Source organism: Polyodon spathula, chromosome 9 (genome assembly GCF_017654505.1).
Source record: "Polyodon spathula isolate WHYD16114869_AA chromosome 9, ASM1765450v1, whole genome shotgun sequence".
NCBI classification, from domain to species: Eukaryota; Metazoa; Chordata; class Actinopteri; order Acipenseriformes; family Polyodontidae; genus Polyodon; species Polyodon spathula.
Window position 1 is genome coordinate 12,938,262 of NC_054542.1, and position 13,946 is coordinate 12,952,207.

Below are 13,946 nucleotides of genomic sequence, written 5' to 3' on the forward strand. Positions count from 1 at the left end.
CAATATTCAGTGAGGTCTGCTCAGTGTTAGCTCAACTTTGCTGGTTCGGAAAGGAGGATTCTGGTTGAGCTCAGTTCAATTGCATCAAGGTAAAGTCCCAAGGATTTCCCCAAGGTGAATGCTGCTTGCTGCATGTTAGGATTACTGTGTGTTTAAACGCATTTAATACTCAGTCTTAATATTTAGATAACTGCAGAAAAAGTTGACGTATATGTCCAAAGTACAAAAAGTTACAAGAAATTGAAAAAAAGAACATCTCAAATTACAAAACTATTTTACCTCCAGCCAGGCTAACATGGAGCACAAGATGAAATCCCATTGACTGTCGGTCATAAAAGGTGGGGACCGTCTGATCAACCAGCAAATGAACCGAATAATTTGTACATTAAAAACCAGGAGGCTGGGAGAAGCTTCTTTCAGATTGCTGTAAAGGAAAAAAAAAATCAACATTCATGAACTACCACACAGCTTCAGCAGCAATAGAAATAGCGTGACCTGTATATGATTTAGAGTAAATATAAATGGTCTAAACAGACCATTAACAGCATTTTAAAGAGGAGACAATTATTTATTTCAGGGATCCCAAGATATTTAGTGAGCAAGTAGCCAGTTAAATTATCTGGCAACAAATTCCCCATTCCCAATTCTACTTGTGAGATGTCTTGCTCATTAAAATATTTAGCATATTTTTTTTAAAGAGGAGACTATTATCAATTCAGGGATACCAAGATATTTAGTAAAGGTGAGTGAGGAAAAAAGGGCAATACAATCGCCACTTGTCTTGCTGTAAATCATTTGTTGTTGCCATAAACTGTGCCAGTACTGTATGTGTGTGTGTGTATATTCTAAAGGACTTACAAGTTAAAGAGGAACACATCTTCCTTGAGGTTTCTCCATTCCATGACTGTTCTCAGAACCTCCATTAGCATTTCTTGATCTCCAGTAGCTCCACTTTTTAAACAACAGTGAATAACAGCAAGGTGCCCATATCCTCCTACAACAGAATATAGCTTAATCTACAATATATATTTCTTGTAATGCTCTATATAATACAATATGCTCATTTCCAGGCTACCAGTACAAGGGAAACAAAGATTATTTAAGTTAGTATCTTGAACTGTGTTTAACAAAACAGTATGTTAAGGGGAGTCACATTTTTCTTGAGGTTTTTTTTATTTTATCTTTTAACATCTTTTTCATTCTATGTTCCTCTATTTCTGTATCCACCCTTTTTATTCTGTTTCCTCAGTGCATTAGGGGGCTGCAGCAGGGATCAATCATATCTGACAAGTATCACAAAAGGGCAGTGATATTTTAAAAGGTGAAAAATGTAATATTTCTCGTTTCGTCAGGTGCTTTAAATAATAATAACGTGCTACACTGACTTGCTAAGCCACCTGAATGCACCTACAAATTCGATTTTGATCTTGTTGTCTTCATTTAGTAAATAGCCCGGTAGTCATTTTCCTGTAACATGAATAATGTATCAGGAATTTGCTAATTGCTAGTGACTGACCTGCATCAGGTCAGGTACCCGCAGGTGACCCACAAAGTGGGTCAGTTTTGGGTCGGAATGTGAACTTTTTCGCGGCTTGCGGTTCGGTCTGCTCGGTGATATTAAAAATGTATGTGGAAGAGGCGAAACAAAAGACAGCGTATAGTTTATATCATATAGTGGACAATAGTTAGAGCGGTAAAGCAGAAGTCTGGAATTCTTTTGGAATCATAGTGAATGAAAATAATGAACATGTGACTGGATTAGTTGCTTGTAAAACAGGTAATGTTTTTATGTACGACAGCCACAAAACTGGTACATCATTTCTGCGAAAGCACAGGTATAGCTCCCTTTTAACTGGTGGCACGAGAGGAATAAACAGGTATTTTATAGTAAAGATAGTTAATGTTCAAATATATCCAGACCATTAGAGAAAGCTACCACACTGTATAGCCTATTGTACAAACTCAGTCTGTGGAGAATGGTAGTGTATCTATGAATGTAAGAGCATGAGAGTCAGTTGACGCAGGACTCTGGTTAGTGTTACCTATAACTGATAAAGCAATAATCATTAATCACCATGGATACTGGTAATATCAGTGTCTTCCCACTTCAAAAGTTCTGCAGTACAGTAGTTCATTAACAATTCCTTTTCTTCTTTAAACAAAAAGGGTGAGAGACCTTGTATGGTGCAGAGGTTTTGTTCTGTCAAAGGGAAAAAGCTGACAAAAAAGAAAATAATTAGTAATCTCGTTCTTTACAGATGACTTTTTTCATAGGGATCACAGCAGGACGCATGTAACCCAGCACTTATAAAAGAAGCAAAACACAAAAATCCCATTAAAAACTAATTGCTAGTACACCAGCGTCTCTTAATAATCCTCTTTCTCTCTGCCCACACATACACCAAAAGACTTTCCAGGCCTTGTAAAATAGTATGCGGAACCCCAGGGACATTTTCAAGTGTCTCAGTGATACTTCAAAAGACTTTGCACTCTAATGCTTGGCATTACTGAATTTCATACACATTTGTGACTTAAAAACCTCAGCCTATTACAGTCAATAAAACAGTAAGCAGCAAATTCACTTTATAATTCTAGAATGACAAGCTGGCTGCACTTTTACCTTCGTTAACAGATAGTACTTGTTTGAAAAAGGTCTCTTATACAAATATTTTGTATTATATAATACCTGTTTATTTTAACCAGTCTTTAAAATGGTATTGTTTAAAAACTATGGGCCAACTGTATTTTTTTAAATAGATAAAAGCAGTTGAGTATTTTATATTATACACATTACTTGCTTTTGTTTATTAGCCGTTCTTCAATTCAAAATTCTAATTTGGTCATTTATATCGAGGATTAAGAATACGTAAATTACAACTCTGTTGTATTAAAATTAGACTATATATGGAGGGAGTTCAGCTTATAGGGATATGCTGTTAAGTGACATTTCTTGTAACATTAGTTGTGGACAGCTTTTATCATATTCCCCCAAAGATGGGATCATTTCTGACTACACTGGACAGCCTTTATATTATGAATAAATGTGATGAATTTGTATGAACTTACCTTTCAATAGTTCCATAAAGCTTCTTTAGATCAGAACTACTGACTGCTTTTGTTTCTGGATATTTTGCTAGAGTCAGGGTCCACAATGACCCACTCTGCATAGACCTGTTTGGGGAATAAAACATTATGGTGCTACTTTTGTTCTGATACATTGGCTGTAACCTTATTAACCTTTTTTGTTTGTTTGTTTAAATAAAGATGAAACACTTTACCTGGAAAACAAGGTTTCGAGAACATTAAACAATTTTCCACTTTCTTTGCTTATTCTTTCATTTGTAATGTTCATTTCTTGAAGCATCCCAAAAAATTCTGACACCACAGCTGGAAGAACTTCAATTTCTTCACACCACTGCAGCGAGTAGAGTACTTCTACAACTAATTAAAAGCACACATAACAGGGTTATTTCCAGCCCAATTAAGTGGCGCATCAGTGAATTCCACAAAGATAAAGGAGAAATGATGACAAAAGTGTTGCAGCAAGCACAGTGTAGCCGTTAACCAAAACTACACAGGGCTCCAGACTGCGACTTAAACTGTTTTTGGCAACTGAAGGTGCCTGTGAACCCCAAAATGCTGCCTCTGCCTTTAAAAGTGTGTGTCAATATTTATAACAAACAGAAGTGAAAAGCTTACAGTACCAAGCTGAAAAAAGTTCTCTTCATGAACCCCAATAAACCAATAAAAAAGCAGGCATGACAATTCAGACTTTACCTCTCCCAAGGCAAAAAAGTGTGTTTGAAGCCCTGCTACAGAGCTGACAGATTTTATTATTCAAATATTGCTTTTCTTTCAGAAACATAATCTAAAAGTCTGTATATAAAGCTGAATTATAATGTGATAAGCACAAAAAACAGGTGTCCCTCCAGGGATGAAAAACAACACATTAAAAAAAAAGATCTTCACTTACCTGTGCATTCAGCTCCAACAAGATTGAGTTTGTCTACTTCATTAATACTTTCAGACTCCAACATAATTAAAATCACTTGACCCAATAATGCTGCAGCACACAGATGACTTGGAATCTTGACAGAGGAGCGGAATCTCCATACATCCATACAGTGGTACTGACAATTCAAACTCAGTCTTCCATTTAACAGAGGTCGCTTCAGCCACTGCAATTAGGTAACAAAAAAAAACATATTTTATTTGGGTTTCATCCAGAGCTGACAATAACAGAAACAAAACTGAAATACAAATGAGCACAAATTATACACAGACACTCTGTGCATACACACTCTACTAGGACATCAAAGTGTCTTCTACTGAAATATATATATTATATATATACACACACACACACACACACACACACACACACATACTCTATAAAAGTCAAAATTACGTTAATTTAGGACTAATGGGTTGATTAATTATTGAAATATAAACTTAATATCCACCTAATAATTATTAACAATCACACGCCACTGTATAATACTTTTCTAAATATGCAAAAACTTAACACAACCATGTACCAGGTAAGAACCAATGGAAATGTATTTGTACAACCTGTGGAGGAAGTGCCTGTCTCATCATCTTCCATTCTGAATCACTAGGTGTTAAACACTCAACAAATTTTTCCATAATGTGAGAGCTGGGTGGATTAGTCTTGATCAGATTTTCCACTAAACTGCATACAGATGAAATGAGTACCTGCAAGCTAACAAAACAAAACAAAAAAACACCATATACAGTACCAGTCAAAAGTTTGAGTACACCTGCTTGAAACCAGGTTTTTCATGATTATCTATGCTTTTAACTGTATAAACGTGTCTATAAACACTTAATATTTCATTATATGATACGTGTACTTATATAAGCTGATAATCATAAGTGAATATATATATATATATATATATATATATATATATATATATATATATATATATATATATATATATATATATATATATACACACACACACACACACACACACACAGAGTACCAGTCAAAAGTTTGAGTACATTTGCTGGAAACTAGGTTTTTTTCATAATTGACAATGTTTTACGTCGTATACGTTTCTGTAAATACTTGAAAATGAAAACACGTTACAATATACAAAACAAAACATAAGGAGTATCAAAGCAATGTTCAAGAAAACTGAAAATTGGCTCTAAATCTTGGATTCCTCAAAATAGCCACCCTTTGCCTTAATAACAGCCTCACACACACGAGGCATTCGGTTAACAAGTTTCAGCAGGAAATCACCTGACATCTCTTCCCAGCTCTTCTGCAGCAATTCCCAGATGTAGGGCACTTGTGGGTAGCTTTTCTTTGACTCTTCTGTCCAGTTTCTCCCATACAAGTTCTATGGGATTGAGGTCTGGACACTGTGCAGGCCAGGTCATTAGATTGAGTTGTCCTTCACTTTCCTTCTTCGCCAGATAGTTCTTGCACAACTCTGAGGTGTGTTTCGGGTCATTATCTTGCTGAAGAATGAAGGACTGCCCAACTAGCTGTAATCTGACGGAATGGCATGCCTCTGAAGTATGCTATGATAGCCATGCTGGTTGAGCTTGCCATGGACTTGGTAAAGACCACCAACTCTGTCACCAGCAAAGCAACCCCAGAGCATGACACTGCCTCCTCCATGCTTGACAGTGAGAACCACACATGCAGAACTCATGCGCTCACCGTCTCTGCGTCTTTCAAATACTCGGCGTTTGACCCAAATATTTCAAATTTTGACTCATCGGTCCATAAGACCGACTTCCACTCCTCAAACCTCCAGTTTTTGTGTTTTTTGGCCCAGGCAAGTCTCTTCCTCTTATTCTGCACTCTTAACAATGGTTTCTTTGCAGCAATTTTTTCAGTTATGCCAGCTTCACAAAATCTCCTCTGAACAGTTGATGTTGAAACATCTGTACTTCTAGTAGCATTTAGCTGAGCTTGTATTTCAGGGGCAGTTAATCGCCGGTTTCGCAGACTTGTGACTCGAATGAACTTGTTCTCTGATTCTGAGGTCACCCTTGGCCTGCCTGACCTCGTTCGGTCCTATGAGTGCCAGTTTCTTCAAATCGTTTGATGGTCTTGGCCACAGCAGTTACAGACACTTGCAAAGTTCTTGCGATTTGTCTTAAAGATTGACCACCTTATCTTAAAGTAATTACAGGCTGTCTTTTTTCTTTGCCTAACTGAGTGGATTTTCTGCTCCCTTACATTCAGGAATTACAAACTTGTGCCTATGCTACCTATATTTACAGTAATCATGGACCCTCACCTGTTAACAATAATTGGTGACAAAAGGTTAATTAGGTAACATGCTAGTTAACTCAGAGAGCATCTAACAAAGACACTTTTATACTTAGGCCAGTGTTCCATCTTGTACACATTTCAGACTTTTAACTGACTTGGGTGCTTGCTTTGGGTGACCATTTCATTGAAATTGACAAGATTTACATTTTCATTTTAAAATTAAATTTTTGAATGCAATTCACTTATGATTATCAGGTTATATAAGTACACATATCGTATAATGAAATAGACAAGTTTATACAATTAAAACAATAGATAATCATGAAAAACCTGGTTTCAAGCAGATGTACTCAAACTTTTGACTGCTACTGTATATGTGTGTGTGTGTGTGTGTGTGTGTGTGTGTGTATATATATATATATATATATATATATATATATATATATATATATATATATATATATATATATATATATATATATATATTCTGCAAAAAACTCCTAAAAGCTGAATTTATGAATTGAGATGGTATTCAAATATTCATAAAGGATCACATATAAATTGAGAGAAAAAACTTATTCATATGGTGCAAGTACTATATAACAATTCTTTAGCATCTGTGATGAATGGTAACTGTCAATCCTCCCCTTTTAAACTTCAACGGGGAACACGCCAAGGATGCCCTCTCTCCCCATTGCTATTTGCTCTATCGTTGGAACCGCTAGCTCAAGCTGTCAGACAAAGTACAGCTATCTCTCCAATAACAACCGCAGGCTCAAAACAATACATTTCTCTTTACGCCGATGACATTCTTTTATATCTTTCAAATATTTCAGAATCAACTCCTCATTGTCTAGCACTATTTACTAAATTTGGCAGTATATCTGGTTATAAAATTAATTGGGCTAAATCAATTTTAATGCCTCTAAATCTAGCTGCAAAGAATGCAGTACTCCCTATTACAATCCCAACGGATAATAAATTTACATATTTGGGAATACAGATTCACCCCACTCTGCAACTTTTAAACAAAGTTAATTACACTTCTTTATCTGACAAAATTAAACAAGACCTGCAGAGATGGTCTCCCTTGCATTTATCTTTACGAGGCAGGATAGACACGATTAAAATGAACATATTACCAAGAGTTAATTTTTTATTTTCTATGTTACCCCTATCCCCATATCCTACTTTTTTTTTAAGGAAGCCAATTCTATTATATCAAAATTTATTTGGAATGAAAAATGTCCCTGCATTCATCTGACAGTACTGCAATGCACAAAGGTCAAATAGCGGTGTGCATAGTTTTAAAGATATTTTTAACAGTGAAGGCCTTCGAACGTTCCAGTGACTCAAGGAAGACTTCTCTCTCCCCGGTTTCTCTTATTTTCTATATTTAAGACTAAGGTCTACTTTACGTGCCTATGGGGTTCCTTGGTTCCTACTCAGGTGTACGTCCTCATCCTGTGATAGACTAGCTGGTGACAGAAAGCTGTTCACGAGGGACAGTCACAAATATCTATGGACACTTGCTAAAACAAGCATGTAATAGTGTTACAAAAATGTGGGAGCGTGAAATGGAAAAGCTGGGCTTTTCTCCTGATTGGGACAATGTATTAAACAATACATTTTTGGCTTCCAAGAACCCAGCTCACCAATTAATACACTTTAAACTTATCCATAAAGCATATGCTACTCCATACATACTTTTTAAAATGAAAAGGTCCCCTAGTCCGCTCTGTGCAGTTTGTCAGACTGGTGCAGTGGGCTCATACCTACACATGTTTTGGGATTGTCCGATTGTGGCTGCGTTCTGGGACAGTGAAGCTCAAACTATTATTGAGCTGACGGAGGTTCAGATCATAAAAAATCTGGTTGTATTTCTATTGAATGATGACTCCACCCTGGGCCTTTGTCTACACAAGAGCAGGATACTTCTGGCAGGGTTAACTGCAGCCAAGAAATCCATTGTACGGCTTTGGACGGACCCTACTCCTATGATTGCTACCTGGCTCTCGGGCTTTAGAAGCATTGTTTTTTTGGAATGCTCCACAGCCAGGATTAATAAGGCAAGTCTGACAGCTATACAGGCATGGAGTGCAACTGCTGCCGATTTGGCTACGCTGATGTTTAAATGGCATGGGCTCCGTTCCGTTACCTTCATACTAGCTTCTGTGTTTGGTATGTAATTTTATTTTTAGATAACAATATTGTAGTAACTTTTTCTTAGTTATTTTATTATTATTTTAATGTGCAAGCATTGGCAATGTTGTAAATAGTTTATTTTATTATTAATTTTGTATTCTTTGTTTCTGTTATCAAAAATAAAAAAAAACAATTGATTACAAAAAAATAAATGAGAAAAAACAAACAACTTTATTAAACACATTCTTTTTTACTTGTCAGAGTTGCTTATAGTTTAGCTGGATAGTGCTAGATATCTGTATTGAGCAATATTACTAAACTGTTTCTTTGTGTCTTTGTTTAGTATTTATTGACCAAAAAGCCAGTACTTGTGCGGATTGATTTTAAATTTGATTCACAGCTGATGCTGTGATGTAGCAGCCGGCCTCCACCATCTGATAGAAGCCTGCTTGAGCTTTTCTTATAAATGGGAGTTAATCACTTTAATCTCTTTGAACCTATATATTTGTAAACGGAAAACAAGAAAAGCAATTTACCTTTTTACACCCACAGTTGAATTTAGAATTTGGTTCTTCACCCATAGTGCAGAACTATGCAAGAAGGTCCCTTCCCCAAAATCAGTTCCAATCTGTCCAACCAGTGACTGTATACCAGCAAAACATGCATTGTTCAGTTTCTGCAGCAGTGAGTCTTCCAGAAAGAATATGACATGAATGAGTGATCACCAAATTTCCCCATATTGTTTTTTACATATAGTATGCAATCCTCTTGCCCACCCAAAGTGCCCAAAGACAACTTATGTATACCATAAGAGCCAGGGCCAGCTGTACATATTAACTGTTTAATATATAGGTAATCCCTGGTAGCCCTCCTGAGACCTCACCTCCTGCAGTACGACGTTACATACCTACCCACCTCAATGTAAAGAACAACCTTAGTTGTTTTACTTTAAGCTACACAGGGATAACAACAAAGATGCAAATTCTAGGTCTTCATTGACATATAATCACAATAATAACGTCCTCATTGGTATTTACTACATTAACAACCGAAATATAAGCACTTGTATTAATGTTTAAAATACAGGTCCCAATTTTACTTTTAAAAAATCAGGGTACAAAACAACAACTTACCTGACAAGTTAGTAATTTCCTGGCTCTGAGCACACAGTTGGAAAACTGTTAACAAAAGATCTTCAGCTGACCATAGCAGCAGACAGTTTTTAACTGAGCAAAAGAAATTGGAAGCCACATCACAGATGAAGGACACCAAAGGCTCAATGTCACCAGCATCAGACAGATTTTTGGCTTTCAATAGAGTTGCATGTAGTTTATCAATTATTTTTTCCAGGTAAACCTCACCAATGAGAGTCTCTGTTGACATATATATATATATATATATATATATATATATATATATATATATATATATATATATATATATATATATATATATATATATCATCATTTGTTTACAAATTCTACACACTGCTACAGTGGCACAACCAGCATTTACATTTTTTTTTTGGGGGGGGGGGGGGGGGGGGGGGGGGGTTTGGCTAGGCAAGTCTGTCTGAAACGTAACTGAAAATAAATAAAATAACCTTAGTCCAAATGTCGTGTACACGCAATATGTTCAATGTAATAATAAAGTTATTTTACTTTTGCAAACTGACAAAATGAAAACGGATTGAATGCCACTGATTACTGATGAAAGTAAATTCCTACTTTGATTGAATGAGCACGTTGATTGAAAAACTACACGTTTTTAATAATAAAACCATTGTAGCGTACTTCACTAAAGTGAAACCATGATTTTGTTATTTTGATATACCACTGCTTCAGAGTATTACTAGTGCTTAATAACAGTAATAATGTTTTATTTAGAGTTGGTGCTGAACTTAAATCTGTTCATGGCCCCGCAGGAACACAAACCTGTTTCCTTTTTATAATAATAAAAAAAACACACCCAAAAAAAAAAAAAAAAAAACGATTGGTTCTCTCATCTTTTTTAATGAATATAACTGAATTAACACTAGAACTACCGGGCGTACATACATACCTAGAACTACCGGGCGTGCACACATACCTAGAACTACCGGGCGTGCATACATAACTAGAACTACCGGGCGTGAATACAAACCTGGAACTACCGGGCGTGCATACTTTCTCCCCAGAACTACTCGGCGTGCATACTTACCTAGAACTACTGGTCGTGCATGCATACCTAGAACTACCGGGCGTGCATACATACCTAGAACTACCGCAGCTGTCTTTTTTACATTATATTAAAATGCGCACAAAATTACTGCAGTGTCGCACGCGCTACGAAACTGTTCTGTGTTAAATGTAGTCAAAACCTCGTGTTTATTTTAACATACCAAACATAGTACTTACCTTTAACTCTGTTTTCCTTACATAATAATTTCTTTGTTAATCAGACGTTTTGTTGTTATTGTGTTTTCCTTCAGAATATTGTCTGACAGTTTTTGCAGCCTGCTTGTTACACATGAGGGAAACCTGTTACAACACGAGCACTGACACAAGACTTGGGGGTGGTGTTGGAAGGGGACTTATGATTGCAAATGCTGGGCTATAAAACAGAGTGGTTTTAGCTGCTCAGAGACGACTTTTGACATGCAGCGGGAGCTTATGAAACTCTGTAAAGCAATAGCGAATAGTGCTCAAGATGTGTTTGTTTGACTGTTTTGTACAAGTGTTTTCTGTTTACACGTATTTTCTGGCTGAGTTCGACTGTTAGCTATTCAATGGTAATTTCCGTCTCCAGTCTTGCAGTAGCTCGTTTGGTACACTTATTCAGTAACTTTTTTTTTCTTCAATATAATCATGCCTAAGACTTGCTGTGCAGTCCTGCGTTGTACTTATTTAACTAGAAAATAAGTATTTTTCCAACTGTTGATAGCTAAATCACGTCTGAAAATGTCTCCTGTATATACTCAAAACAAGCGCGAAGCTCTCAAGTTCAGCAGCACTAAACCAAATCCACTGTTTCTGCAACCCTGGGTCTACTGATGGTTTGAGGTGTTTAATATATATATTTAGGAAAAGTAAAAAAACAAAACAAAATTGAAAAAACACACACACACGTGGCTAGCTGCCAAATCAGTGGAGAAAAATGCATTTTAAAAACGTGATGCGCCAAAGACCGCTCCGGTAGTTCTAGTGTTAATACATAATAAAAACAAACTAAACTAACAACTACCACTCTCTATTATTTAATACATTTGTTTTGTAGTCTCCAAACCAAAACTGCCCAGAATCTTGTTGCAGACACGCTGCTGCTAACGTTTGCTGTAAAAAGTGCAGTGCGGACTTGGGTCAAACCAATGTTTCTGTAGGGTTAAGTTTTATTGTGTTTTTTTTTTTTTTTCTTCTCCTTTTTCTTCTATTATCAATGTCAGTTTTCCACGACACAAAATATTTACCCCCCTCAATTTTCTGGCAATGGTTAAGCAATGACATATATGCTTTCGTTGCCAAGCTCATTATTTAGCAACCACAGAAAATACGAATAAAATCCGCGGAAACAGCCACATATAGTGCAAACTTCCCCCCACCCCCTGGCAGTTCTGTCCTTTGGCCTGCAAGTACAGTGTGCCCAACACATTAACGGAACATAAACAACGAATCACAGAACACGCAGTCTGGTAGCCACGCCCCCCTGCTCACGCTACAGTTTTGATCAAGTGAGCTTTCAGTCTGGTGCGCAGCAAACAACACAGACGCTGTGTAACCTGCTGAAAGAATCGTTATAGCAAGCTGAGCTCTTTTTTGGTTCGCATGGGGGGGAGGGGGGGGGGGCGCTATAGCCTGCTCAGCCCCCCCCCCCCCCCCCCTCGATGCACTACGGCTTACATATAACATAGTGCCACTGAGAGACACATAAGATTGGTTCCTTAATAATTTGTTAAAAAGAAGGTCCTTTGCAAGTTTCATCACAATCTAACTATTATTTCTCAAGATATTCAATGTAAAGCAACTGCTTGGAATTTTTTTTTTTTTTTTTTTAAACCCCCAAGTGTATTTGTTCAGTATGGATGCAATAAAATCCACTTACGCTTCTGAACATGCTGAGACAACTCTAGGCTGATAAGTGCCCAGCTGTCTGAATGGGAGGATTCCAAGGTGGAGATCCTATTTAGCCCAATGGCACAAAGGTCCTCTGCCAGCTTTACAAGCTTCTCTCCCAACACTTCTCCTTTCAACCAATCTGATGTTGCCTCAAACTTAGCTTCATCTGCACATGCCTGTTAAAAAAAATAAATAATTACAATTTGTTAAAAACAAACATATGGGCATGAAAGAAAATACACTTTATTTTAATCAAGTGCAAAACTCCATTACTGACTGAATGCATACGGTATGATGTACCACATGCATTTTTAAATAGAACAGCAAAGGCCACATTTATAAAAACAACACTTTTTTAAAGCATTGCATTTTATCTAGACATCCACATACTAAACACAGACCTTAAACTGCTTGTATTCGTGCTGTATATAGTTATGGTTTCAACTTATTTTCCAGTTAAACTGGATGTCCTTCAGAATATAAACACTTTAAGACAGATCTTGGTCTTTCAATAGGACTCGTATTTTCAAAGATAAAAGGGGGTCACAATGTTAACACTTCCCCTGTGTACAATACGAACTACAATGTCATTTTTCTGCAGACCTGGAAAAAAAAAACCTAACAGCTACAGCTATAGTATTTGACGCCAAGGCAGGGGTCTGGAGACTTCATTTTCTCCAGTGTTTATAATTAGATTGGATTTGTAGGTATTTTTGTTTGTTTTTTTTTCGTCCCATGTAAATTCCCTCCCTATTCAGTGAAACAGCTTTTAGGCACCTGTCTCTCTATCTCTGCCTGCCTGCCACACAGACAGTCTCATTGCTGTATGCTCCTAGCTCCTCCGACATCTTTGAAGATGGCCATAGAACTACAGTCCATTTGCATAATTATTATACATTAGAGTAACACTGTCAGAAAGTAAACTAAACATGTTACTCAATTTCCTTTGATTTCAATTTGGTCGGCTCTGGCGAGAATGACTTTGAGTGCTCAGGTTTTTAGTGCCGAATGCAGCCGATCAACAGTTTTTATAGCAGTCAATTTGTCATGCACTTTTTCATCACCAACAATTTATCAACAATAATTAATCAACAGCAACAATTCATCACAGACAATAACTCACCAATTAGGGTTAGGGTTACAAGCACCGCACCGGTCATTTTCACCTGTAGCGTTTTAAACAGCTGTGATATGATAATGTACACTCCATGATGAATTGTCGCTGGTGATGAATTGTTGGTGATAAATTGTCATAGACCCAGCCGGGGTACAGCATGTTTGAAACAATACCAAAAAATAAAAAATAAAAAAGTTATTTTCCGGTTTTAAAATCAGTTCAATAAGTAATAAAGTAAATAAAAGTACAATAGCTGCAGACATCAGGTGAATTAAATTTAAGTAAAAAGCATTGTTTGTGTTGAGCAGGTAACCAAGCCTGCCTAGCTGGAGGA

At 36.8% G+C, this 13,946-nt stretch overlaps 1 protein-coding gene across 1 annotated transcript in view; it reads right to left on the bottom strand.

The window, feature by feature from the left end:
• The window catches only part of LOC121321043 (E3 ubiquitin-protein ligase listerin-like), a 49,897-nt gene that overhangs the window by 13,328 nt on the left and 22,623 nt on the right, over positions 1-13,946 (bottom strand). Inside the window, exons 10-18 of the mRNA XM_041259954.1 lie at positions 12,482-12,671; positions 8,941-9,094; positions 4,573-4,723; positions 3,974-4,178; positions 3,279-3,441; positions 3,067-3,171; positions 2,075-2,217; positions 859-994; positions 280-424 (exon numbers count right to left, since the gene is read on the bottom strand). Of these exons, the coding sequence (XP_041115888.1) occupies positions 280-424; positions 859-994; positions 2,075-2,217; positions 3,067-3,171; positions 3,279-3,441; positions 3,974-4,178; positions 4,573-4,723; positions 8,941-9,094; positions 12,482-12,671 (1,392 nt within the window). The remainder of the gene's footprint in view (positions 1-279; positions 425-858; positions 995-2,074; positions 2,218-3,066; positions 3,172-3,278; positions 3,442-3,973; positions 4,179-4,572; positions 4,724-8,940; positions 9,095-12,481; positions 12,672-13,946) is intronic.